This window comes from Ursus arctos, unplaced genomic scaffold, assembly GCF_023065955.2.
Source record: "Ursus arctos isolate Adak ecotype North America unplaced genomic scaffold, UrsArc2.0 scaffold_12, whole genome shotgun sequence".
Taxonomy (NCBI): domain Eukaryota; kingdom Metazoa; phylum Chordata; class Mammalia; order Carnivora; family Ursidae; genus Ursus; species Ursus arctos.
This window is the reverse complement of record NW_026622786.1, coordinates 35,324,657-35,350,643: the sequence shown is the minus strand read 5'-3', so window position 1 is coordinate 35,350,643 and position 25,987 is coordinate 35,324,657. Positions and strand designations below refer to the sequence as shown.

Here is a 25,987-nt window from a genome sequence, read left to right as displayed (position 1 = left end):
TCTGCAAATGACCGGCCTGATGGATAAGGCAGCCAGGACAAAACAGCAAAGCACACGTACTCTGGAGACACTCTCAAAAGTGCCAGACCCTGGAGAACAGGGGATGCTACACAGCAGGGTAATACAGGACCTCTTCTTCATAAGGCCATTACCCTCAAAAATAGCAGATGTAGTTGACTTTCCTAACACACAGAAACAGGCACAGAAACTTAGAAATAATGAGAAGACAGATAAATTTATCCCAAATGAAAGAACAGGACAAGGCCACAGCCAGAGATTTAAGTGAAACGGATATAAGTAACATGCCTGATAGAGAATTTAAAGTAATGATCATGGGGCGCCTGGGTGGCACAGCGGTTAAGCGTCTGCCTTCGGCTCAGGGCGTGATCCCGGCGTTATGGGATCGAGCCCCACATCAGGCTCCTCCGCTATGAGCCTGCTTCTTCCTCTCCCACTCCCCCTGCTTGTGTTCCCTCTCTTGCTGGCTGTCTCTATCTCTGTCGAATAAATAAATAAATAATCTTTAAAAAAAAAAAAAAGTAATGATCATAAGGATCCTCACTGGACTTGAGAAAAGAGTGGAAGACATGAGTAAGACCCTTAACACAGAGATAAGGAATAGTATAGCAGAGATAAAGGACTCCATAAATGAAATGAGGAACATGCTTGATGGAATTAACAGTAGGCTGGAAGAAGCAGAGGAACAAATTAATGACCTAAAAGAGTAATGGAAAGTAAACAAGCTGAACAAAAGAGAGAAAAAAGAATTATGCAAAAGGAGAATAGAGTTAGGGAACTCAGTAACAGCCTCAAATGTAAAAACATTCATATCTCAGAAGAAGGGAGAGACAGGGGAGCAGAAAATTTATTTAAAGAAATAATAGCTGAAAACTTCCATAATCTGGGGAAGGAAACAGATATCCAGATCCAGGAGCCACGGAAAACCCCCATCGAAATCAACAAAATAGATCCACATCAAGATATTGTAATCAAACTGGCAAAATATAGTGATAAAGAAAAAAATTTTAAAGCATCAACACAAAAGAAGACAGTAACATATGAGGGAAAATCCATAAGGCTAGCAGGGTTATTTCTCCATCATTGAAACATTGTAACATTCATACAGGAACAGACAATCATTCAAGTGGAACAGAAAACAAAATCCAGACATAGACCAAAGAAACACAAAAATTTAGTATTTGTAGAGGTGGCTTTTAAAAATGACTAAAGCAAAGACCAATTGTTTAACAAATGGTTCTGGGACAACTGATAACCCATTTAGAAAAAGATGAAATTAAATATATATATACCAAAACATTCAAAATTAAAAAAAAAACAACTCCAAGTAATCTCAAGTTACTCAGGTTGCTATCATTCAGAAGTATTAATCCCAAAAATATGTTATTTTTCAGATACCAACTTGAACCTTTTATCTCCCAATAATTAACAAAAGCTATCACAGAACTATAAACCTAGGTGTCACCATTTAGGCTCCTAATAAAATTACTTTTACTGAATTGTACTTCAGCATTTTGACATCAGTCTGAAAGATGGAAATCACACAACACCATGAACTGCTGTACTTCTTTTGAACTATCACTGTGTTTTTTATACAAGGGAGAAGATATTCATATTACTGGTCATGCTTCACTGTTTTGGCCATTAGGACGTTCAGACTCAAATTTATAACATGGTTCCAAAAAAATGTACAGGGTGTTGTGGCTGTATTTTGAGAAAAGATGGTTTTTCAATCTCAGCTGAGTTCATTTTTTTTTTAACATTTTATTTATTTATTTGTCAGAGAGAGCAAGCACAAGCAGGGGGAGCAGCAGGCAAAGGGAGAAGCAGGCTCCCTGCTGAGCAGGGCCCAGACGCAGGACTCAATCCCAGGACCCTGGGATCATGACCTGAGCCAAAGGCAGACAAAGGCATGTGTCTCCTCAGCTGAGTTTTTAATACCACTCAGAAATTATTTTATAAGTCTTTAGTCACTCCCCCACTTACTCTTCACAGAGCTCTTCATGTGTCCCCTTTCCACATGGCAACAGTCCTCTAACTCTTGGGATTGTCTCCTACTTACAAAGAAAACTTACAAAGAAAACAGAACCTACCCTATTTCACCTCTTTTAACTTCTTTCTCCATCTGAAACAAATCCCTACACTTGTGCTATGCACAACTCATTTATTCTTGATCTTTCTTGCTTTTTAGAGCAAAAAACACGTTAAGATGGTATCTTATTCCCTTCTTACACAAACTAAATGAATTGAACTGAGCGGTTCAAGTGCTATGAATTATGTATCCTCATTATTTCTTGAAGCCATCTTTTCTTCTCAATTGTAACAGGTCCTCATCATTTATAGCCTGGTCTTGCATTATCCTCCTAAATAGTGTTTAGTTAGTTTTGTCACCTCTCTCCTCTTTTACGGTTTTGTTCTTACTACTACACATGTGTTGAAAACACAAGTCTGATCATTTCATTCCCTTGCTTAAAATCTTTGATCACTGCCTAAATAAAGTCTAAATTTAACACAACCTATAAAACCCCTTATCTGAGAAAATTTATCTACTGTGCAAGTAGAAACTTTTCAGGTTTGATATAATATTAAACTTACTATTGTAAATGCTTAGACCTGCAACTCTATCAAAAGTCTAATGTTGAGAAGGAGTTGGATAAAAGTGCTGCCTCTTATATAACTGCCAACACATTATACTTTTATGATTAAAAAAACTTATGATCTTTAGATTAGACCCCTTTTCCCAAACAACCTTGTACCAATTACACAAATACAGGTTACATCTTTGGCCCAATGAAAACATTTAATGCAGGTGAGTAGGAGGAATGGGCACAGTCTGACAAGGTTGGAGCTCAGGACCTTGTAATAGCAGTGCAGAAATCAAACACAATGAGACAATGTTTTGAATGATGAATGCAAATCATAAAAGCTCAGAGGCAACAGAGAAAAAAGAAACATCTTTGGAAGACCATGTAAGTAAAAACATGGCCCATGCATCCTTTAACCTGGCTTTAGGAAAAAGAAGAAAATGATCCCAACCATACAGATAATTAGGCTGTGACACAGTCCTCCCTAGCACATATCCCATCTGTAACTAAAGTTACAATACAACAACCCATGTTCATAATAATAATCTTTAAAGATAATAAAAGATAAATCAAGTTCTATATCCTCAGTATGAGAAGACAGGTAAATAGAATTCCTTCCAGGAAGGTTTTCATGAAAAAATTCTTAAAAGCATACAGGCTCACAGAAGATATAAGCTTATATTAATGTATTACTATTTAAATTATTATAATTAAATTAAAATACTATTTTAATTATCTATTTTAATTACTATTTTAATTATCTGTTAATAATTGCTTCAATTACTCAAAATAATTTCCTTCTTCCTAGAATGCTGACATCAATATATCGCTGTATTTTATCTCCTACTATGTCCTTATTAATAAAACTAGGTACAATGTAGTTTTTTAGATTTTCGAATTACCAATATCCAATGTGTTTTTAAATGAGACAAAAAGAATAGGTCTTGCTGAAGAAATTGGCCAACCCTGAAGAAGAGATGCAGGGTAAGAAGTAGATTTAATGGTTTACAAAGAGAAGGAGAAAGCATCAGTAAACAGTGTTATTTCTAGAAATTCTGCGTACTGCTTTGACACTGTTTATTGCTCTGCTTTATTTATTCTGAAGCCAAATCCATTTTCTCAGCTTTACGGCTGTATCAATGATTCTGAATTAGATATGTATGTGTATTTATATGTGCATGTACATATATCTTTTTGGCTTATATTTCTGAACTAAAGTGAGCTTCAGAAGCTTTATCTCCATGTGGTACATATCTTTGACTCATAAAATGATTTGTAAAAAACTCAAATGTGTCATGTTAGATGCTTGTCTTCTATGTGAACTTGCAGGAAAAAGGAAAAAGACACTCTACATCAAGTATTCAGCCAAAGTCAAATTTCAAAGAGTAAACAAGCAAACTTGACATATGTACTACAGACTTAATTGTATTTATTCTAGAATATGAGATCCAAATGATACATGCATACAGCAAACATTGGAAGAATTTTGTATTAAAAATGCAGTGGAGTTTATCCTGAAATCTGATTTCATGCCCCAAGTATGTGTTATTAATTGTTGTGCCAAACAAATAAGTCAGCTGTGATCTAATCAGTACTATAATGGGGCTAATACCTTTCTGGTTCCTTGGGATCACTGTTGCATACCTTTTGGTTGTAGGGGAAAAAAATTTAGTTCAAACTATTTACAAAGATGTGAACTTTAACAAGAATCTTTCTTAAGCCTGTTATGTAAAAACATGTTTTACAATCAAGTTTAATTTCTACAACTTTCGTTTCAATTTATTATCTTCCAACCAACATTTTACCTCTGGTCCTGGAGGGCCACCTGGTCCTTGGGGTCCTGGGTCACCCATCTGGCCCTAAAATGGGGGTGGGGATCAAAATATAAGTATTAATCTCATAAATGCAATTTAAAACAGAAACAGACATATGATAAGCAAACAACTCAATATATGATGCCTCAGTGTATGATGTATAAAGGCTTTTCAGCAAACAACACTCAATATATTATGTCAAACAAAATTGTAACTACCATTCAGAAAGACTTAATTTGTAAACATCATCACTATGGAAAACAAATAAAATGTGTATGAATGTAATATATATTTACTCCTAAGTGCTGGAGATACAAAAAATTGAGTTAAGTGCTCAAATCAAGAAAAAAAAATTATGTGTATGTGTAGTTTAGCCAGAGATAAGGCAATAATTTGACTCGACAAAGTAGGGGACTCTAGATGAGGAACTGCTTTCATAAAAAACCAGAGTCCAGGACTGTCCCCGAAAATTCCTCTCTCCCTTGGTACTACAAGGGGCCTGATTTAGTAACTAAGAATCATCTGGATTTAAATCCCTGCTGCTTAATCTCTCTCTTAGGCTCAGTTTTCTTAACAATAAAATAGGAATAATAATTGTAACAAGTACTGACATTGTTACAGGGTAATTGTGAGGATTAAAGAAGACAATGTATTTAAGGTGCTTAGTTTAGCACAGTGCCCGGCAATAAATGTCAACCAATTTTATAACCATTAATCTTTCCCTTTATATCCTCTGTCCTCTCCTGGGTACCTATAATTCCTACATTGTTTTCATCATTATATTAAAATGTTGAGGATTTGTTGTCAATATTTCTGAAGCCATTTTCTGACACCTGGATTAACCATGTGAAACCAGGGCTGGAGAGGAAGTTCAGAGGAGAGAAAAGTGGTTATAAAACTGCAGCTAGAGAGGGCTGGCATTGTTCTCAAGAGAGAAAAGGAGACAGTAGTCTGATACCTTTGTTTTCGTAAGAAAAAACTAATGAATTCATTATTTCTGTCATATTAAATTTCTACGTGAGTTTCAGATTTGACCTAATAGGTCTCAGATTACATAAAATTACAAGAAATAATATATGCTTATCCAAGTTTCAAGAAGTAAAGCACTGTTTTCCATAAGCACTAAAGCCATTCTCATACAGCACTTGAATATCTGGGTATTTGGATATAAAACAGTACACAACAGAACTACTGAAATCAAATCTAGAGAAAAGTAATGAACTATTATATAAAACTTGATTTAAGTTCTTCTAAATAAAGTCATAATTCATCATAATCAGTATCTAGAGGAGTCTTGAATTAAAATGGCAAGTACTTCTCTTAGAGAGATAAAGATGGGGCTCTCACTGGAGACCTCTGGTGGCAAAAAACAAATGAGAAACTAAATTAGCTTTGAGGAAAAAATAGGATACTCTAGGTCTTTGTTTTCAGAAAAGTTAATTGACAACCAGATACTTAAAAACACAAATTTTGGAAAAACTTCCTTCTTCAGAATAAATCTTCATTTTGAAAAACTTCAACTGAAAGTTTCTGACTTTTCAGGTAAGTTTTAGACAATGAAGTAATGATTAAGTAAACCTCTCTAACTGACAACACCTTCTAGTTAAAAATATGGAAAGACATAATAATTGTCTTTGTCTTCTTTGTTTTAGGGAAAGAATATTTCTTAACTGCTTCTGATTGGTAACGGTCTCTGGTTTTTAGATGCTTGCAGAGCAAAAGATTCCCTAATTCCAAAATGTTCTGATTTAGGACATTCTTTCTTTTATTTTGTAAGTATTCTTTCATGTTACAACTTAGATTCATTTGGGGAAAAAATATCACTAATGCCAGCATCTTAGAAAACAGAAAGCCAAAAGTAGGAGAAATAAAATAAGAAAGACATCCGTATGACTTTGACATTCTTTTTCATGATAGTAAATAAATGATTTAGATAGGCACTAACTTGTTCAATTTCTTTTTAATAGAACAGATTCAATGCAAGCAATTTTTCATTGAACAGGTGTCTCCTTCCAAAACCAGGGAAGGTTTCCGGGTCAAACCTCTACAATTTTTTTCTATTTATAGGACACAAACAAGTGATAAATAAAGTGATACACTAAAGACTTTCACAAATATTAATTCAGAAGTCTCTAGCCTATCTTCAGTCTGATGGATACATTTTTTTAAAGTTTTGATAAAACAAACAAAAAAGGGTAAACTATCTCCTACCAAAGAAATCCCTGCTGACATTAAAAATGTGTTTTTTATTAGAAAAATATAGAAAGGTACAAAATGAGCAAGTAAAAGCCTCACTCTTCTCATCTTAATGCTCCCTGCATCACAGCCCTAAAAAAAAACACATTAGAGTTGGTTCTGGTGATTTAGTTCAGGAAAAAAATAATATTAAGGGTTTTAAGACAATGTGTTAAAGGGAAACAGGCTCTCCACCTTTTCTTCAGCTTAGACTAGAGAAATACTGGTAAACACTATCACTGAGAGAGGAAACTAAAGAGTCACAGATTTGCAAGGAACCTTAAATATGAGAAGAGTCTGACTCTCAGTTTAAACAAGTAACTGAAGATCACAGTCGTTAAATGTTCAAGGTCATAGCAAGTCGGTGTCAGGGCTGGGACTAAAATCTAAGTCTCTGTTTCTTAGAGCAGTATATCCCCCCTGCCTCACAATAAACATGTTACCAATATAAACAGGATCAAAAAGTAAGGGAGACATTAAAAAGGTTTACTTTGTGTAATCATGATATCTGACTTTAGTTTTCTCCAGTAATTAATTGCAAAGCATTGCAGAAGATACCATTTATTACTTAGTATTGGCCTTAGAAAAATGTGTTGTACCCACTCCTTTTATTATCATTGCAAGTCAGAAAACCCTCACATTATGAACAATCGAGGGTATAAGCAGTTTAGGGTCTTACTTTGCCAACCACCGCAGGTATTGTAAGTTCCTGTTATGTGATTAGAATCATCCTTGAAAAACAGAAGCTTTTTGTTAGCTTCATGATCTGTTTTTATGTCCCTTATTTACACACTTTGGAATTTCTGAGAGTCTGGGTACACGGCTGACTAGGTTTACTCTGAGTCTAGGGGAAAAAACTAGTAAGAGTGAAGCTCACCACCAGCATATCACTTGACGAAAAGATACAGAAAAATTTTCTTTGGAATAAATAATTTCTGAGAGATGTATATGAAATGTTGTCTCTGTTAGAAGTCATACAGAACGAGGTATATAAAGTACTGGAACTTAATGCTGCTTCCTCTGACAAAAAATAAACAAGCCTGAGATGGGAGGAGGGAGTCAGAGGAAACACAGTGCTCAGGGAATGACACTCTTTTTAAAATGTTTATTTTAATATTATATTAATAAATTATAATTTTCCATCTAATTTTTTCTACCTGCAATCACCTGCACCTTCATAGAGTTGTGATAAATATTAAAAAATCTTAAAACAATCTTAAAATGTTAAATCCTAAAACAGTATGGCGCAGTGGCTAAGCACGTGAGCTCTGACATATGGTTACCTAGGTTTTCCCAGGTGGCCAGCAGCTAACTCTGGAAACTTGGGCAAGTTATTTAACTCTGTGTCTCAGTTTCCCTAATCTGTAAAATAAGATTTATAACAGTACCAACTTCATATGATTTTTGTAAAGATTAAATTCGAGGTACAGACCTTAGAATAGTGACTGGTACTTTGTAAACACTCAGTAAATCTTAGCTATAATAATTATTACGACTTTTAATATATACAGACATCCTGTCAAGTCATGTTTTAACCATTATTTAAATGCTTTTATTCAGTAATTTTAGTTTGATTTGGGTTTCATTTAACTACAATATAAGGTATTCTTTTTTTTCCCAATTAATTGATGCTCAAAGGTTAAAAAAAAGACAAAGAACTAGTATATTTGTGCCCACAGCATGTGACATGCTATCTTTTCTTCACAATATTTCTATAATGAAATATATTGGACTGAAAGAGAGTTGGGAAAAATTAAAATATTATTTAAAGTGCTTTGTATTTTTTTTGTCTTAAATGTCCATTGTTCACTTTAAATACTATTCATAACAGATCAAACAAGATCTTTAGGGCTCACAGAAATTTGGTTTTGTCCTGGGATGAGGTGGGGGACAGGAAGGATGAGGTCCAATATTCTATGGAATGTAAGCTGAAAACTTGAAGGATTAGCTGTATCCTGAAACTGAAGAGAAAAAAATGCCAGACTGGTAGGCTTATCTCCTACTTCTTATATTCTACTCATACCAACAAGTGTCAAGACTCAGGCCATGATGTACCCTTCATTAATGGGGAAGAGCAAAGCAAAAGTTCAAACCTACTGAAGGTCCTGGCTTTCCTCTCATCCCTGGTTGTCCTGGAACACCAACAGAACCCTACAAGAAGAGAATAATAGAAGATGAAAGCTATTATACCACAAAAGGCAGCTATGCCTCTATATATAAGCTACTTAAAAAATCTTGTAGTGAATCTCAAAACTTTGAGAAAACCATTTCAAACAAGACATGTAAAACCATATTGATACCATATCTTAACAAACTACATGGTTAAAATAATCATTACTCCTTTTTTTTTTTAAAGAATTTATATTTTTTCACTGAATTTTTTGTATTTATATAAACTTAATGGTAAAAAAAAAAAAAAAAAAAAAAAAAGTTACCTTGTCTCCGGGATACCCTGGTTCTCCTGGCTCTCCTGTAATGCCTTGTTCACCCTAGAGGGCAAAATTTCATACAAAGACACTTAAGCAACACAAATATGGCAATATTATAAGAAAGTAAATATTAATTATAGAAGAATAGTTTCTCTATTTTTCCTACTTCTGATTAAAATTGTGTAATTAACAGCACAGATTAGATCCCATATATAAAAACAAAATATTTTATAAGTGTATTGACTAAAAAGAAAAAAATTAATGTGATAAGAAATCAGCTCTATGATAATGTAAATATTTAAATCACCTTATCACCTTTGATTCCAGGTAGGCCCTTATTCCCGGAAAGACCCTAAAAAAAAAAAAAGTGATATTTTGTGACATCATAGAGAAATTAAAAGGAAATATTCATTATGCAAATCGAGACATACCATTGGGCCAGGAATTCCAGAAGGTCCAAATGGTCCAATAGGGCCAATACTGCCCTGAAAAGCAATTAGACAGAAAGGCATCATTAAGAATCCTCTAGGATTGGAAAGAGAATATGGTAAAATTAATTTATTAACTAACCCAGAACAGTTCATCTCACTAAACGCCCACATGTGCCTTGTTCTTCCACAACTTCTTTTCCTCTCCACATTTATAAATCATACCAATGTTTGAAACTTTAGCAAGGTCATCCTACTCCCTGAAGCCTACTCATACCCATCTAGTCCACAAGGATCCTCCCCTTCCTTTAGTTCATATAATGTTTAACTGTCCATGACATTCATCTTGAAATATTTCTCTAACTAGATAATATCTTGAAGATAAGGGAAATATCTTAGTGCCACATTCCCAGGAGGTATTCGATAAATATTTCATTTGATCACCATACATTTTTTATTTCACCCATTTATTGAAGAATTATTTATTGGGCACTTATTATGGTCCAAGCATTTCAGTGATTTCATTTTGTGATTTGAAATTTGCGGAGTGATAAAATTTACCATAATTTCAGGGATAAACTGAGTACTGAACAAAAGACTCTACTCTTCTGGGCTTCTGGCATTCATTCATCATTTAACATTTGTTAAATTCATCATTTAACATTAATTGTGTGGAGGAAATAAAGATGAAAAAGACACAGATCTTGCCACTTGCAACAACATGGATGGACCTAGAGGTTAAAATGCTAAGTAAGATAAACAGAGAAAGACAAATACCATATGATTTCATTCATATGTATAATTTAAAAAACAAAATAAATGAAGAAAAAAGACAAACAAAAAACCACCCTCTTAAATACAGAGAACAAACTGGTGGTTGCTAGACGGGAGGTTAGTGGTGGGATGGCTGAAATAGATAAACGGCATTAAGAGTACACTCACTGTGATGAGCACTGATTAATGTACAGAATTATTGAATGATTATATTGTACACTTGAAACTAATATAACACATGTTAATGATACTTCAGTAAAAAAAATTTTTTTAAACAGTGATTTCAAGAGCTCTATCTCCCAACATAACAGAACATTGCTAATAGTCTACCTTCATATACTACAAATTTCAGAATGGAAAATATGACATCTTTGCTTTTGCGTGAGTCCTAAAGTCTGTGAAATATAACTGAGATAAATTTTTTCCAACATGTTTAATCCTGAAATATATGAGACCGTGAGAGGGAAAGAGTAATACTTTCCAACTTAATAAACAGATATGCAATATTCATATATCACTGACAAATTCTGTCAGTAGGAAACAATTGTTCTTATAATTACAGTGGCTAGTTTATTCAAAGTTCATAGCTTTAAAAATAATGAGAGTTTCAAAAAATACAATAAACATTTCTGTTTAGAAATTATGCAGCAATAATCTACATAAGTATGAAAAAATCTTATAAACAAATAAACGAACATTGGTCATCCTGTCGGTTTTTTCTATAGGCAATTATATTAACTTCGTTTCAGTAAATATAGTTCATAGACTAGTTTCTTCAGATGAATGTACTCTGTATGCACGATCTGTTTTACTTTTTAGTGACTCTGAAAGAATTATCACAAAATAGTGTTGAGAGATATCAAAGATATAAAAGATTATAGTAAAGATATAAAAGATTTAGTAAAATAGGGAATTAAAAAGTAAAATAGTATGGGTATAGAAACCTCCAAGAAATAGCAAACATTTTGTGGTATATTACAAACTGTGTGGAAAATCCTAGTCCTGAAAAATTATAGCTTTCTCAAAGCAACCCGCGATAGGCTAAGGGCAGTTTTCAGTCCACGAGGATAATGCGAAAGCCTTCAGCACTCTGCTTACCACGCTCCTCTTCCACGAGAAGACAGAGCAGCCACGGGAGAAATACTTCCATGCATGGCAGCTTAGCTGAGGGTGGCTGGATACAGCACCAAAGGCAGAAGAGCCTCCCACACACCCAGAAACAATAAAGAACTTTCGAGTCAAAGTGAGTCAAAGAAACAGAGATCCAAGGGATAGGTTCGTCATATAAAATGAGCAGCCGCTAGCCAATCGGGGCTCATATGAGTGAGCACACTGTAGAGAAGACTGTGGGTTCGTCTTCAGGCTTTCCAACCACACCCACCACACTCACAGGTAATAATCACTATCACTAATTAAGAAAGCAAATGACCAACAGTTGCAAGGAAAAACTCATTTAGAGAAAGCTGTATCATCTCTTGTCAGAAACTATACTTCCTATAAGGGAACAAGCAGATGTGTGCTTGCAGGTACACTGGGCGAGCAAACTGCTGACTATGAAATATAAAGCTTCCATATAAATCTTTCCTAATTATCTTCAAATCATCACCTCCTTCCATTCCACTCCCATCCCCCCACACTTCCTAAGCTACAATCCCACTACTCCTCTTCCCATTGCCCAAACATCGCATTTTTTTCACCTCTTATGTTCATTTAAAGAGGCATTCTCCTGCTTAAAGAGCCCTTTTCCTGTCTACTCCACTCCACTCACGCACAATCTTCAAGATACAGTTAAAACACATCTCTTTTGTGAAGTCTCCTCTCTCAAGGTAACATAAGTTCCTCCTTTCTTAGTGCTTTTTAGTTCATTAGAGCAGCAATCACATGGTATGATAGACCTATTTTTCCTTCTATGCCATTGGATTATAATGTTGCCAAAAACGGAGATCTTGTTCGTATTTTTAGGCCTAGCTCAGCATCTGATACATAGTAGGTGCTCACACTGTTTTAACAATTTAGTAAATGGAAAATGGAAGTTGTAATACCTGCTCTAGCTACTTGAGGGACAAATGAGATACAAGTGTGGGAGTACTTGGGAAAAGTATAAAGTACGACCTAGATCAATGTAGAGATGAGGATTACGAAGATGACTGTTAGTATCATTCACCATTTTCTTTTCTGTAGAATCTCTTCCCATCAACCAAAGGGTAAATTGAGAAAGAGAAAGGACAAAAAACAAAACCAAAACCAAAACCAGTTATTTTTACTAAGCACTATTATGTGTTGGAACTGTGCTAAGTCCTGGAATTGAAAAATGAGTAAGAGTTAATTACTAGGTAGAAAAGTACAGGTAAAGTGTTTCAGGTAGACAAACAAGTGCAAAGGCCATATCTGAGAACAAACAGTTTTGCTAGTGCACGAAGTATGTCTCAAGATACAGATGAGAGCCAGAACAGTCTAGACATGCTAAGAATTTTGGTCTTAACCTTCAGCATAATAGCACAAGCTGCTGAGCTAACCAACGGGTAGGTTAAATGAAGAATGCATAAAGAGTATCTTTGGAATCCAACTCCATTCCGCAGCTTCCTTTCCGCCCCATTGCTAAGGCCACCGACTACCACCTACAGGTTTAAAACTATTCTAAGTCCTTAGAAAAAAAAATTGGTCCTTTGGGTTCCACCTTCACATAGAGCTTCTCATGAAGCCTAAAGAAATCTCATAAGATAAATGGCATACATTTTAAGGTCATATCAGTTTTAAGGAGGTGGTAGAGCACACATGTAGAATTTTGAGCTCTGGTTTAGATCACCTGGCTTCTAATCTGGGCCTAACACTCATAAAGTGAGTGGTCTTGGCTTGTTCTGAGAATTAAATGACCTAGCACTGACTAGCACATGGAAAATACTAAATAAAAGTGAGCTGTTATTGGGGTGTCTGGGTGGCTCAGTTGGTTAAGCATCGGACTCTTAATTTTGGCTCAGGTCATGATCTCAGGGTCGTGAGACCGAGACCTGAGTTGAGCCCAGCCTTGGGCTCTGCGTTCGGCAGGAAGTCTGCTTGAGCTGCTTCTCCTCTGCCCCTCCCCGTGCTCTCTCTTTCCCTAAAAAAATAAGTAGATCTTTTTTAAAAAGAGTGAGCTGTTATTGCTAACTTTATTATTAGTATGCTAATATCATGTAAAAGTAAAGTTTAAACGTATAAAACAGTCTGTATAAATTCTCTGACTCTCAATTCTATACTCTTGCTAGCCCCAAAAGGCAAGTTAAAACTTGTTATACTGATTTTTACCATAGATCCAATAATTGAACTCTTGATGTATTCCTTTGGTCAAGTTGTCACCTTCTGACTTGGGGCAGTTAAGGTGGGGAAAAAACATTAAATTTAGACTCAAAAGACCTGTGTTCAAGTTGAAGTTAAAAATAATTGTGGTTATAATTTATGGCATAAAACTCTGGAGTCTTAATTACCTGCTTCATGGATTACAAGCACGCTCTAAATTGATTTTTAGGGAAAATCTTACCTCTGCCCACGGTCACTTCCTATTTTTATACGGATATACATACTTTACTTTTAAGATTCTATTTTCATTAGGCTTCTTACATTTCATTAAAGTATGTGAATCTTGCCTTTAGCTCAGCTGTTGAAGCACATGGCTCTAAATTTATATAAAATATCTGCAACTTATGTCCCTGTCATGAACCATAAGCTTGACTGAGAGAATATATTTATGAAGATATGGCAGAAGTAGCAGTCTGTTTGCTTCAGTGAATAATCTAAAATTTATCAGATAACTACATATCTGGAGTGCATTATGTTGGTCTCCACAGAATTGCTTTTACTAAATTGTACTTTGCCTACATTAGAAACTCCAGGGAAACTCAGAGTTAAATTCACTGAATAAAAATGATTAAGTGGACAAATAATACAGTCACTTATATTTTTAGTATAATAAATTAGGTATTAAAATGTTTACCAGTAGGGCGCCTGGATGGCTCAGTAGTTGGGTGTCTGCTTTGGCTCAGATCACGATCTTGGGGTCTTGGGATAAAGCCTTATGTTGTCGGGCTCCCTGCTCAGTGGGGAGTCTGCTGCTCCTTCTCCCTCTCCCTCTGCCCACCCCCCCCCCCGCTTGTGCATGCTCTATTTCAAATAAATAAATAATCTTTAAAAAAATGTTTGGCAGCATTAGTGAAGTATAACTACTACCTATTGTTCAGGATGTTTCCCAACCATTTGTTCAATTTTATTCCAGAAATAAAATCTACAGTTACCATGTGCTATGATATGGTATGGTATGATATTTAGACCTATCTATATCTATCCAGGCCAGACGGTATGAAAGAATATTTCAAAGGAGAGAAGTGGCTGTTCTATGTCATACTTTTGAAGAAACGGAGTCTTAAGTATCTATTAATGAAACAGACATAAATACATATGTACACATAAATTCGTAGAAATTTGTTATTTTAGGTTATCATGAAGTTTAATTTTTTGACTCATACTCCTGGTCTAATTTGTGTATCTGGTGGAAAAATACATTTGAGCAAGTCCGACATCCAACAATAACACTAAGACACCTCATTTTTCTAAAGATTTTAAAATGCATCTAACAAATATAAACACAATATTTTATAAGAATGATAATACTTGATACTCACTCTAAGCCCGGGAAATCCTGGAGGACCAATGCTACCTACAAGTCCCTATGTAAAAGAAATGTACAAAGTTGGTTAAATACAATTGCAAACTACTAAGGGTATTTTCTAAAGACAAAAACAAACATTTCTAGAAAAAAGATATGTCAGATTTTACCTTCATGCATCCTCCCTAAGAAATGCAAATCTCTGATGGCAGTTTATGTTCTTCAAAAATGCCCTTGGCTCCATGCTTTTGGATGCCAGGAGTACCACCTAGCCTAGGATAGATTGTTCTGTGTCTTTTATGTATCTAATAAAGGAAGTAAATCCTATAAGTAGTAAGCATTATGGACATAACCAACCTATGTATTATATAAAAAGGTAAGTGGTCAGCATACAGAGTTAGAAGAGCATTTTCATATGGTTTAAAACACTACCCACTCTTGGAGTACGATATTTAAATTCTCTAAACTTCAGTTTTCTCATTTATAAAATAGGAATAATAACATTTAAGGGTGCCTGAGTGGCTCAGTCAGTTAACGTGTCCAGCTTTTGATAACAGCTCAGGTCTTGATCTCAGGGTCGTGAGTTCAAGCCCCATGTTGGGCTCCACAGCGGGCATAGAGCCTACTTAAAAAAATAAAGGAATAATAACATTTGTTCTCACTGTTGTAAAGATCACAGTGAAAACTGTCGTAATGTATAAAAAGTTTTGAAAAATTTCTCACAAATGTACGAAATTGCCAATATCATTAATTATGTATATAATAAATGAGATTTTAAATTATCAATATTAATTTTTCCAGTTGATTTGTGATGGTCTTTTGAACCTGTCATTATAGTCTTTATGATAATTCCTAATCCACTCCATGGCAGTGTTACATTATTCATATGATACAAAATACAAGAACGGGTCCCCTCTTCTTTTGTACTTCAAGTTCTGTTTTGAAAATCAGGTACAGTAAAAAAATATAGAGAATTATAAGTCAGTAAACTAAAATAGTCAGTTTATTCTTAAATTTTAAAGATTTAAAGCTTGAAAATGCTCTTCGAGAAGAATTATCTGTAAATAAAGAGCAGATTTCAAAAAGAAAAATTTAAACCCTAACAAACTTCAGGTTTATTTAACTGACAAAAAATTAAATAAGATGGCTTCACAGTAGTTATGCAAGTACATAAATGCTATTAAATTTTATTACTCTTTAAGTACTCTTGCCCCAGAATCAAGGACAAGAAAACTATGGTAAACATTCTACTTAAAACATCATCCAGGTTTTAACAATTTATTTGGAAATCAGTTCTACTCTTATCTGCCAAGACTTACAACAAATAAAACTTTGGTTAAATTAACTGAATAACTAATAGTCATAATTTAGAAAAATAAATAAAAAAGAAACTATTTTCAAACACATTAAGTATAAATGCTAGTTATTTACCTATATCTAAATATAGGAACTATTCCTAATCTAGGCTACAAAGATTTAGTTATTGACTCTAATTCACCTTAAAATCTTATTTAAAAAAATGTATGCATGGAATAGATTGGAGGGAGCTGATAGATATTTTTTGAGAGCAAAAAAAAAAAGAAAATTTTTCTACCTAATGTCAAAAAAACAACAATCCATCATCCTTTGATAATATAATTAAATTATAGAATAGTAACTCTCTAATCTGAAAATAATAGCTGAATAATCCCAAAGGAGAAGACTTCTCTAGAAATAAATATCCAAAAGTTAAGCAGATCAATGACAGGCTTGAGTCAAAAAGAGAAATCACTAAGAGCACAATTTTTACAGGAGGCTTGTTAATTCCTTCATGTACATGAAAGTCTTCCCCCTCACCCCAAAAATATATGAGTCAGTATTATGATCATATATTTCTAATATTTTTTTGTAAGCAGGTATATTTAACCTGGTCACAATGATTAATTTTAATTATTATCTCCCAAGACAGAATTTACTCATAACATTTTTGTCTTTGCAAATTGGAATGTGCCCAGAGGTATCAAAATTGTCTGGCTAATCATGCTTATTTGAATGTCATAATAGAGGATGGCAAGTGCAGGTGCTGTGACATCTGAGTGATGTCAAATCGCAAGGCTGGACCATCGCAATGTACTCACAGGACTGCCATCAGGGCCAGCAGGGCCTCTGTCTCCAAAGTCACCTGGAAAACCCTGGCCCAGGGAAAAAGAAGAAATGCCGTTGAAACCAACATGGATAAAGATTTCATTTTTGTTGTGTTTTCTGATAAGGAATTGACTAATAGGAAATATTTATTTCCTAACCTCTAAATTGTAGTGCAACAAAAACTTGTCTTTGTTTTGTGTAATACTTCACTGATTTTGTTCAGTACAATATTTCTATGTTTTACAAAAATGATTTTACATACCACATAATATATACAGAAAGCTAAGTTGGAGAAAATATACATTTGTTCGTCACTCTATAAAGAATCACTGAGTGAGAGGGAACATAACAAAGATTCATGCCTGACCAATCCATTAGTTATCTCTGCAATTTCATGCCATTCCTAGACCCACAACACACAGAATAAAATGGCTAATATTATTTAAGCCTGTACTTAGCACACTTACCATGTGGTAAGGGCTTTAAAAACTTTATTATATACATACTACTTCATTTTATCTTCATAACAAGTCGAATCAATGGATATTAATAACCTCACTTTGCAGACAAGAAAACTGAAGCACAGAGAGCTTAAATCACTTGCACTCACCAGTCATGAGTGGGACTGAGATTTGAATGGAGGAAGTCTGAATGCAGAGTCAACACTCTTTCTCCTATTCTACAGTGAGTATTTTAGCTCATCATTTCAAGATACGATAAACATGTAACAAATATCAGTTAAGTACTATGTTATTGGGGAAAGCCATAATGCACATAAATCCTGCAACCATAAAATGCAGTGCCACTAAAAGTCAAGCTTCCCAAATGCCTGAGGATTCCACACTGTAAAACTATGAAGGATAGTAAGTAACACACTTTCTTATTATATATTCTTTTGTAAAATAACTCAATGACTCAGTTGCTCTTTCTTTGTATACTGAAATTCTTCTCTAAAGATTTGCCACTAGATTTATCAACTTTAAAGCTTACTTTTTAAAAGCTGCTTTGCAAAATGGTTTACAAGATTTATCATTAACAACATTTTAATAATATTCCTTTTTAAAATTTTTATGACTAATAGAAATAAAAGTACATTATTAGAGTCTTCTAATCTCTTTTTTAGGCAAGCCAGTTACTAAATACTTATTTAATAGACTGCCAAAAATCCCGGTTTGCTAGCACAGACATGAACGGGCAAAATTTAAAAGATAGTTTAGCAATGGAAAAAAAAGTATGATGTTTCTAAGGCATAGTTAACTTATACTAGAAGCAGTTTTTCTTATTCTGTAATCAGAGGATAATGCAAAAACCATCTGTGTAGTCCAGCATATTGTAGCCATACCCCCTTCAAAGTCAGTTGAAGTTCAGGCAGGCGTTTTGCTTTCATTGTCCTTGGAAGTCAAATTCTGTTGTCAACAAGCTCACATATCTGCAATACATCATACTATTCAGTATGAGCTAATAAGGGTATTTCAAAGTATTTATGATGTACAGGTAATGGAAAAAATGGAGGAAAAATTCTGTAATAAATCTGAAACATAAGAGATGATTGATTTTTTAGATGGATCATAAGTAGGTTTTTCAAAAAGTTCAATGAACTATTAAAGACTGGGTACATATTGCATGATTCCATTAATGTGAAATGTCCAGAACAGGCAAATCCAGAGACGTAGAAAACAGATTAGTGGCTGCCTAGCGTTGGTGCTGCAGGGAGAATGGGCAGTGACTGCTAATGGGTATAGGGTTTCATTCTGGGTGAAGAAAATATTCTAAAATTAGTGTGACAGCTACACAACTCTGTCAATATAGTAATAACCACTGAACTGTACATTTTAAAAGGGTGAATTTTATGGCATGTGAATTAGATCTCAACAGTCTTTCTTAAAAAATGAAGACACAATCAGTCTGAACAAAGAGCAGAGAGGGACTACTGCAAACAACCTTGGGGACTCACTCAGGATTGCCTGGAAGATTTGGGACTGAGTGGCCCCATCCTCATCCAGTAGGAGGAGCTGCTTTCCAGATCAGCTTTCCATAAAACTAGTGATTTTATCCCCCTAGAAGGGGAAAGGGGAGAGAACTATGATCAATTGTCTACTTATGACAAAATCTGCACTAGCATAATGAATAATAAAATACTTATTAATTTCAACATCCTATTCTTCTGGTACTTCAACATTATAATAAATATTAGCTGTTAACTTGACTTTGCCCCTGAAACAATTTATTTAAACTGAGTAATATCTACTTTTAAATTTTTAATGTATTATTTCTCCTCTCACTTTACTACCCATTAAACATTTCTTTTCATTCTTAATTCTCTAGTCTAGACAGATCATTTATTATTTTTTAGCCTTCCTATATGTTGACCATTGTATCATCAATTTCTGAAATAATTCCTATTAAATCTAGATATACTTTCCTGTTTAATGAAATATAGCACAGTTAATGCCACAAAAAGCATCACTATATTTGGCTACATACTGGACATATATTTTCTTTTAAAAAAAACATCATGCCAATGGTTTATATTGTTGAAGATGTCATGTGTTTGTTGTTTATCAGTTATTTCATTTCTAGTAATTACATGAGTGATTTTTTTTTTTTTAATGCAGGAGAGGTTCTGTATTCCTTTAATTAGGAGCCTAAAGGTTTGCATTCATGAATCTCCATTGTCAAAAACTGATCTTAAAATATTGGTTGTAAAACATGGAACAATAGCGACAAAACACTTTGCCTTTGAACTTAGAATGCAAAAGATAGTTTCTATAGTTTCTTTCTTCACTTGAAAGAATTTGTTGTAAAATAAAATGCCAAATTTTCTCTCACATTTACCTAGTGGAAAATTATAACCATCAATTTAAATCAAATCGTGCTTCCCTAGGAATACCTTTACACTGCCAAAGGATTTAATAGCCATTTTCCAGGATTATCATCCATAGGGAAGCTTGAGTTTTTGCCTTTCTTGCCCAATTTGCCAATTTGATCAATTTGATAACCATCTACTAATGGGCAAACCAGAGGTGCACTGTTTCTTCTGCGTTGTGCATAATTCTCTTTCTTACATTTTGTTTTGATGTGGTATAAAATTTTATTTTATGAAGAATATGACATCTCAGGGATTTCATTCGATCTCTTCAATTCATGAGTAATGTTCTTGCTCATTTCCACTGTTGGATCAGTATAGACTTTCAGGTGACCTCCTATGATTCTGACCTCTTGCTATTCTTGCTTTTGTGTGATACCCACCCTTTGAGTGAGGGTGGGACTATGATTTGTTTATTCTAACAAACAATATAGAATAGGTGATGGGATATCACTGATATGATTATGTTATACTACACAAGACTCCATCTTGGCAGCCTGGAGCTAAAAACTTCCCTTGTAAGCTTGATCAAGTAAGCGGCTATGGTTGGAGATGCCCACATGCAGGGAATTATGAGTGATCTCTAGGAACTGTGGACAGTCCATAGGACCTAAGGTGGCCTAGAGCCAAGAGATAGCAAAAAGCCCAGGGCGTTCAATTCTACAGCCTTGAAGAAATGATGTCTTCTCATAACCTGAATGAAGCTGGAAGTGAACTCTTTCCAAGCCAAGCCTCCAGAAGATCATGCAACCAGCAGACATTTACTCGGACTACAGCCTTGTGACCCTGAGCAGAAGACCCAGTTAAGCAGTACCTGGACTCCCGACCCAGGAGAACTGTGAGAAAATAAATGGGTGTTGTTTTAAGCCCCTAAGTTTGTGGTATTTGTTATGCAGTGATAGAAAACTAATAAAATTGGTAATTAAATCTTTAGGTAGAGATTGTGTAAAGTTCTATTTGCAAATTTTACTAAGTGGTAATGTTTAATATAAAAGTACTAGCATTGTTTCTAGATTTTAAAATTTAAATAGATCACCCCTCTGAAGACTTTCTATGGCTTTTTATTTCCTATTTCAAATTATATTTACTATCAATATTAGTTAAATTAAAATTTTATATTTATTTACAATTTTTAAAATTTAATCTAATATCTATATTTTAAAACTTCATGATTCTAGCATTTCATATTCATCTAATTGCTAATGAAAAATTCATGCTTCATGAATTGAGTTTATAGTTATGAAATGCAAATTTAGGAGTAATATAAGTTGCTTAATAATGTAAAATATTTCAGTCTCTAGGTACAGCTATTGCAAATACTGCACTAATTCTATTACTTCTGAAACCATAAATCATAACACAAAGAGAAAGAAGAAAATAGAAGTCTGCATGATCAGGAAATAGCACTTCTATGTACAGGATTCTATTGCATTCATACTGAAAGGAGAATTAGATAAGTTAATTAATTCATCTTTGCTCTTACTTAAGTGCTTCTAATTCCTACCCAAATCCTCACCACAATCTTGAGGAAATTCTGTCTCTAATTTTGGCAGTTGTATCACCTACAAAGCTTCATGGCATTCAGACGTGAGATTATAGGCCACACATATGGAGAAGAATTTCTCTGAGGCCTGAAGACATTAAATTGTGATAGCCAGCCTCAAAGATGGACCCCCATGATTCTCACTTTCTGATATTAATGTCTTTGTGTAGTTCCCTCCCATTTTGAATCATGGCTGGCCTATGTGACCAACAGAATATCGAAGTACGGTGTAACTTCAGAGGTTAGGTCATAAAGGGCACTACACTTTCTACCTTGCTCTCATGGACCACTTCATTCTGGTGCAAGCCAACAACCATGTCCTGAAGACACTCTAGATGCCACATGGAGAGGTCCCTATGGAGAGGAAATGAGGCCTTCCCATAACTAGCACCAAACTGGCTGGCCAGCAAGTAAGGCCCCTTAAAAGCAGGTCCTCTAAACCCAGTCAAGACTTCAGATGACAGTAGTCTTTTTTTTTTTTTTTTAAGATTTTATTTATTTATTTGACAGAGACAGCCAGCGAGAGAGAACACAACCAGGGGAGTGGGAGAGGAAGAAGCAGGCTCCCAGCGGAGGAGCCCGATGCGGGGCTCGATCCCAGAACGCCAGGATCATGCCCTGAGCCAAAAGCAGACGCTTAACGACTGCACCACCCAGGCGCCCCTCAGATGACAGTAGTCTTGCCCAAAATCTTGACTGTAACCTCATGGGAAACCCTATGCTAGATCCACCCAAATAAAGCATTCCCAAATTCCGAACTCACAAAAGCTCTGAAAAATAATATATATTTATTGTTGCTTCAAGCCATTAACGTGGAGTAACTTGTTATACAGCAATAGATAATACATAGTAACAAGAGTGGTTGTCTAGGATTATAGGTCATATCAATGCTAACTGCTGGATCCTGAGTGACAGGGGCACTCATGTGTTTTGTTTTTGTTTTGCTTTATTTTTAATATATATTTACTTTATTTAATTTGTGATGTACAGGCTCCCCAAAATATAGTGCCCAGATCAAGTTTCTCTCTTGCCTGGGTCTAACAATGGTACTGTTAATCAAACTTGATAGCGATCAAATACTATGAACTATTCTAGACTTGGTATGCCTGAATATATGTGTGGTATTAATATTCTAGAGCACAGACTTGTGCTCTAAACTTGGCAGTATATCTAAACATCTTAAAACAGTGGAAAACTTTGTGCTTAGGGAGTCTAGTAAAATGATTATTTTCCTAGTTCTAAAAAGAAATTAGAAAAAATCCTGCATATAAAATAATTAGGAAAGTATGAGGACCAAAATAACCATAAAATACTAATGACTACATTTACAGAATTTTAAAAAATAAAAGCAATACAAAATTTTTCTGTTAAAGGCCACAGTTAACTATGAACATACTTTGCTCTTTTCAGAGAACAAAGGTTTGAAAACAACATATTCAAACTAAACATAAATAAGAATTATCATAAAAGAGATATACACTAAATAGGCATTACCAACAAAAACAGGAATTCAACTTTTTCTAACATTAAGCAATGAAAAGAAGATCAGACTAACTTGTCTAGGATCAGAAACACTAAAATAAAACCTGGTAGTTACTTCTACACCTTTCACACATGAATACATATTCCCACAAAATTGTGATATTTTTAAATCCTTCAAAAATAAAGTACTATTACTATAGGAAAAGGCTAGAGGGTGAAGTACTCTGTGAAGATTCATTCAGTCTCTTCCCCTTTCTTTTCCTCACAGGTAGGACAATTTGATCCATACTTCAAGGGTCAACCATTTTCCTGTCGGTTGAAACTAATTTTATTTTATTTTTTTAAATTTTTTTATTTTTTGAAACTAATTTTAAACTTAGGTAAGAATTTAAGGAGTTCTAGCCCAATTCTCAGAGACCTTACTGTTTACCTAGTTATGCTCTGGGCCTCAGTTCTCAGATTCAAATTCCTGCTTTGTTCTTAAAGACTGGTTACCATCTTGTACTCCAGTTGTGAGAACTGCAATCTGCCTTATTCTTGTGTCCACGAAGCACTTTTGGTATACATGTTCTATCCCTCAATCATAAGGGCCCCAACCTTATTCTTGCCATTTTTCCACACAAGGAATACAGTCCCTGAACTCAACCCAAGTCTTATGGCCATATTTGTACTTACATTCCTGACTTTGATAACCTACAAATCTCTGAATTTTCTCTTACGTTATCTGCCCTGAAAATCACTGCCTGCCTGAATTTCCACCTGTTTGTGTTATATTTCTATGAAATCATGCTCTGTCTGGACTTCCCTCAAATTATCAGCTGTAGTTCACTGGGTGTCTCTCTTCTCTATTTATCCCAACCTAGAAGGTAGGTTTAATTCAAAGTCCTGGCCTCTTGCATACGTCTTGTCAAGCTGTAGGTAAGCAAAACATAGTCACTACAGACTACAACCAGTAAGTAAAAATTAGAAAATAGTTTTTCTGGGGCGCCTGGGTGGTGCAGTCATTAAGCGTCTGCCTTCGGCTCAGGGTGTGATCCCAGCGTTCTGGGATCGAGCCCCACATCAGGCTCCTCTGCTGGGAGCCTGCTTCTTCCTCTGCCACTCCCCCTGCTTGTGTTCCCTCTCTCGCTGGCTGTCTCCCTCTGTCAAATAAATAAATAAAATCTTAAAAAAAAAAAAAAAGAAAATAGTTTTTCTGAAAGAGACAGAATCACTTAAAGAGTAATAACTTTTTTCAGAATGCTCTAGATACAGTAGTACTTTCTCTATAATCAAACTAACTACAAACTTTTCTTTGAACAAAGAAAACACTGTCTCCAAATTCTTGATAAAATGTATGCATCTGAGACACTATTGTGCAATATGTATTTAAGACTGTCTTGGGCTAAGGATAGAAACTAATAACAGATGTCTAACAGAAGGATTTTATATTCTGAAATTCTAACACTGGAGTTAGAAGCCAAAATACAGTTTACTTTAAATAGACTCTTCTAACAGAAAGATGCATGAGAAAAGAGGAAGAGATACTCCTTTCTATAGTTAGAAAAGTAAACATCTCTGAAGTCCAGGTGCCTTAACGGTGTTATTTTGTCTGCCATTCTAAGGCTATGATATTTTGATTTGCATTAGAAGAAAACTGAGTATACTTTTTCTTTGTCAAACTTTAATGAAATATGATTTGATTACTTATAATCTACTCCTATCAGGTCTGAAAAACTCCTTCAAAAACCTCATGTACCGTATGGTGACTAACATAACACAATAAAAAATTAAAAAAAAAAAACCCTCTATATTTTGACAACAGTTTTCTAGGCGTTGTTGAGAGTAAATTCCTCCAGCTCTAATTTCATGTTTATCTTCAATCCCGACAAGTCAGTTCTGGCCTAAATATTTTAGATCTGTGGAGTCATATAAATTTGCATAACCAGCTTAATACAAGAAAGGGACTACTGATTAAATCAGTACGGGAGCCAAGTAAAATGCTGGGTTTTTTGTTTTTTGTTTTGTTTTGTTTTGCTTGGTTTTTTTAAAGCAACTATAGAACTTCCTGACTATGGCACTACAGAATGAAGTTTGAAAACTTTGCATTAAAAAAGAAGCTGCTTACAATTAGGTAATAAGTATAAAACTGATGTTAACAAATATATATGAAACCTTTCCCTGCCTTCTCTCTCTCTTTTTTAATAGCATTCTTCTTTTCTATTATAAATCAGTGGATGACTTACACTTTTAGAGAATCTGGCTCATCAGATATGTTCCAAGAAGTTTTTAAAATAAAGACAGTAAAGCATATAAAATAGAATGGTAGTTCTATGGTATTTAAGAGTCCGACCAATAAAGATAGTCTACTACCTTGTTTTTTTCAGAGATCTCTTCAGAACGAACTTGAGATAAATTCAAGCTATATCCAGAGACAGCAGAAAGAATGGACGAATAGCATTTAGAGCCCCATGGCTGTCCTCTAATATTAACTGACAGTAAGGATTTTGATCCATTTGTAATATGTAGGGTGTGAAGAGGGGAGGAAAGAAAGAGGTAAGAACTATAATATCTCCATACCCAAAAGCATGAGTACACAAATATTGACTAATAAGCAACTGATGACATGAGGTCTTTAAAAATAATTGTAAGGATTATTAGTAAATACCTTATCCTACAATCTTGAAATCAAAAATAGCTTATAGTACAGGGAAGAAAAAAACTTCTCAAATGCCAACAACGTAAGACCAAAGAACAAATAAAATTGTTAATATAACTGCTTTTATGTACTCTGACCCCAAAACATACCAAATTTCCAACAAAACCAGTTTTCTTACTTTTCCTGGTTGAAAAACTAAAAACACATTGTGTTATAAATATCAAATCAATCTGTAAACACTGAATAAATACAATGTTTTATTTTGGGGGAAAGCTTTCTGGGAAGTAAGATTTAAAATGAAATAACTTTTAACCCAAACACAATATAAAAATAGCAGTATGAGGCTAAATACTAAATAACTCTTGAACAACCAAAATAATATGCTATTTTGAAATGTTTCCATTTTCAAAAG

General features: G+C 34.5%; 1 protein-coding gene across 1 annotated transcript in view; it reads right to left on the bottom strand.

Annotated features, from left to right (window-relative positions):
* The window catches only part of COL24A1 (collagen type XXIV alpha 1 chain), a 366,899-nt gene that overhangs the window by 244,165 nt on the left and 96,747 nt on the right, over positions 1–25,987 (bottom strand). Inside the window, exons 13-19 of the mRNA XM_057310505.1 lie at positions 17,040–17,093; positions 14,939–14,983; positions 9,513–9,566; positions 9,389–9,433; positions 9,088–9,141; positions 8,750–8,803; positions 4,409–4,462 (exon numbers count right to left, since the gene is read on the bottom strand). Coding sequence (XP_057166488.1) covers positions 4,409–4,462; positions 8,750–8,803; positions 9,088–9,141; positions 9,389–9,433; positions 9,513–9,566; positions 14,939–14,983; positions 17,040–17,093 — 360 coding nt within the window. The remainder of the gene's footprint in view (positions 1–4,408; positions 4,463–8,749; positions 8,804–9,087; positions 9,142–9,388; positions 9,434–9,512; positions 9,567–14,938; positions 14,984–17,039; positions 17,094–25,987) is intronic.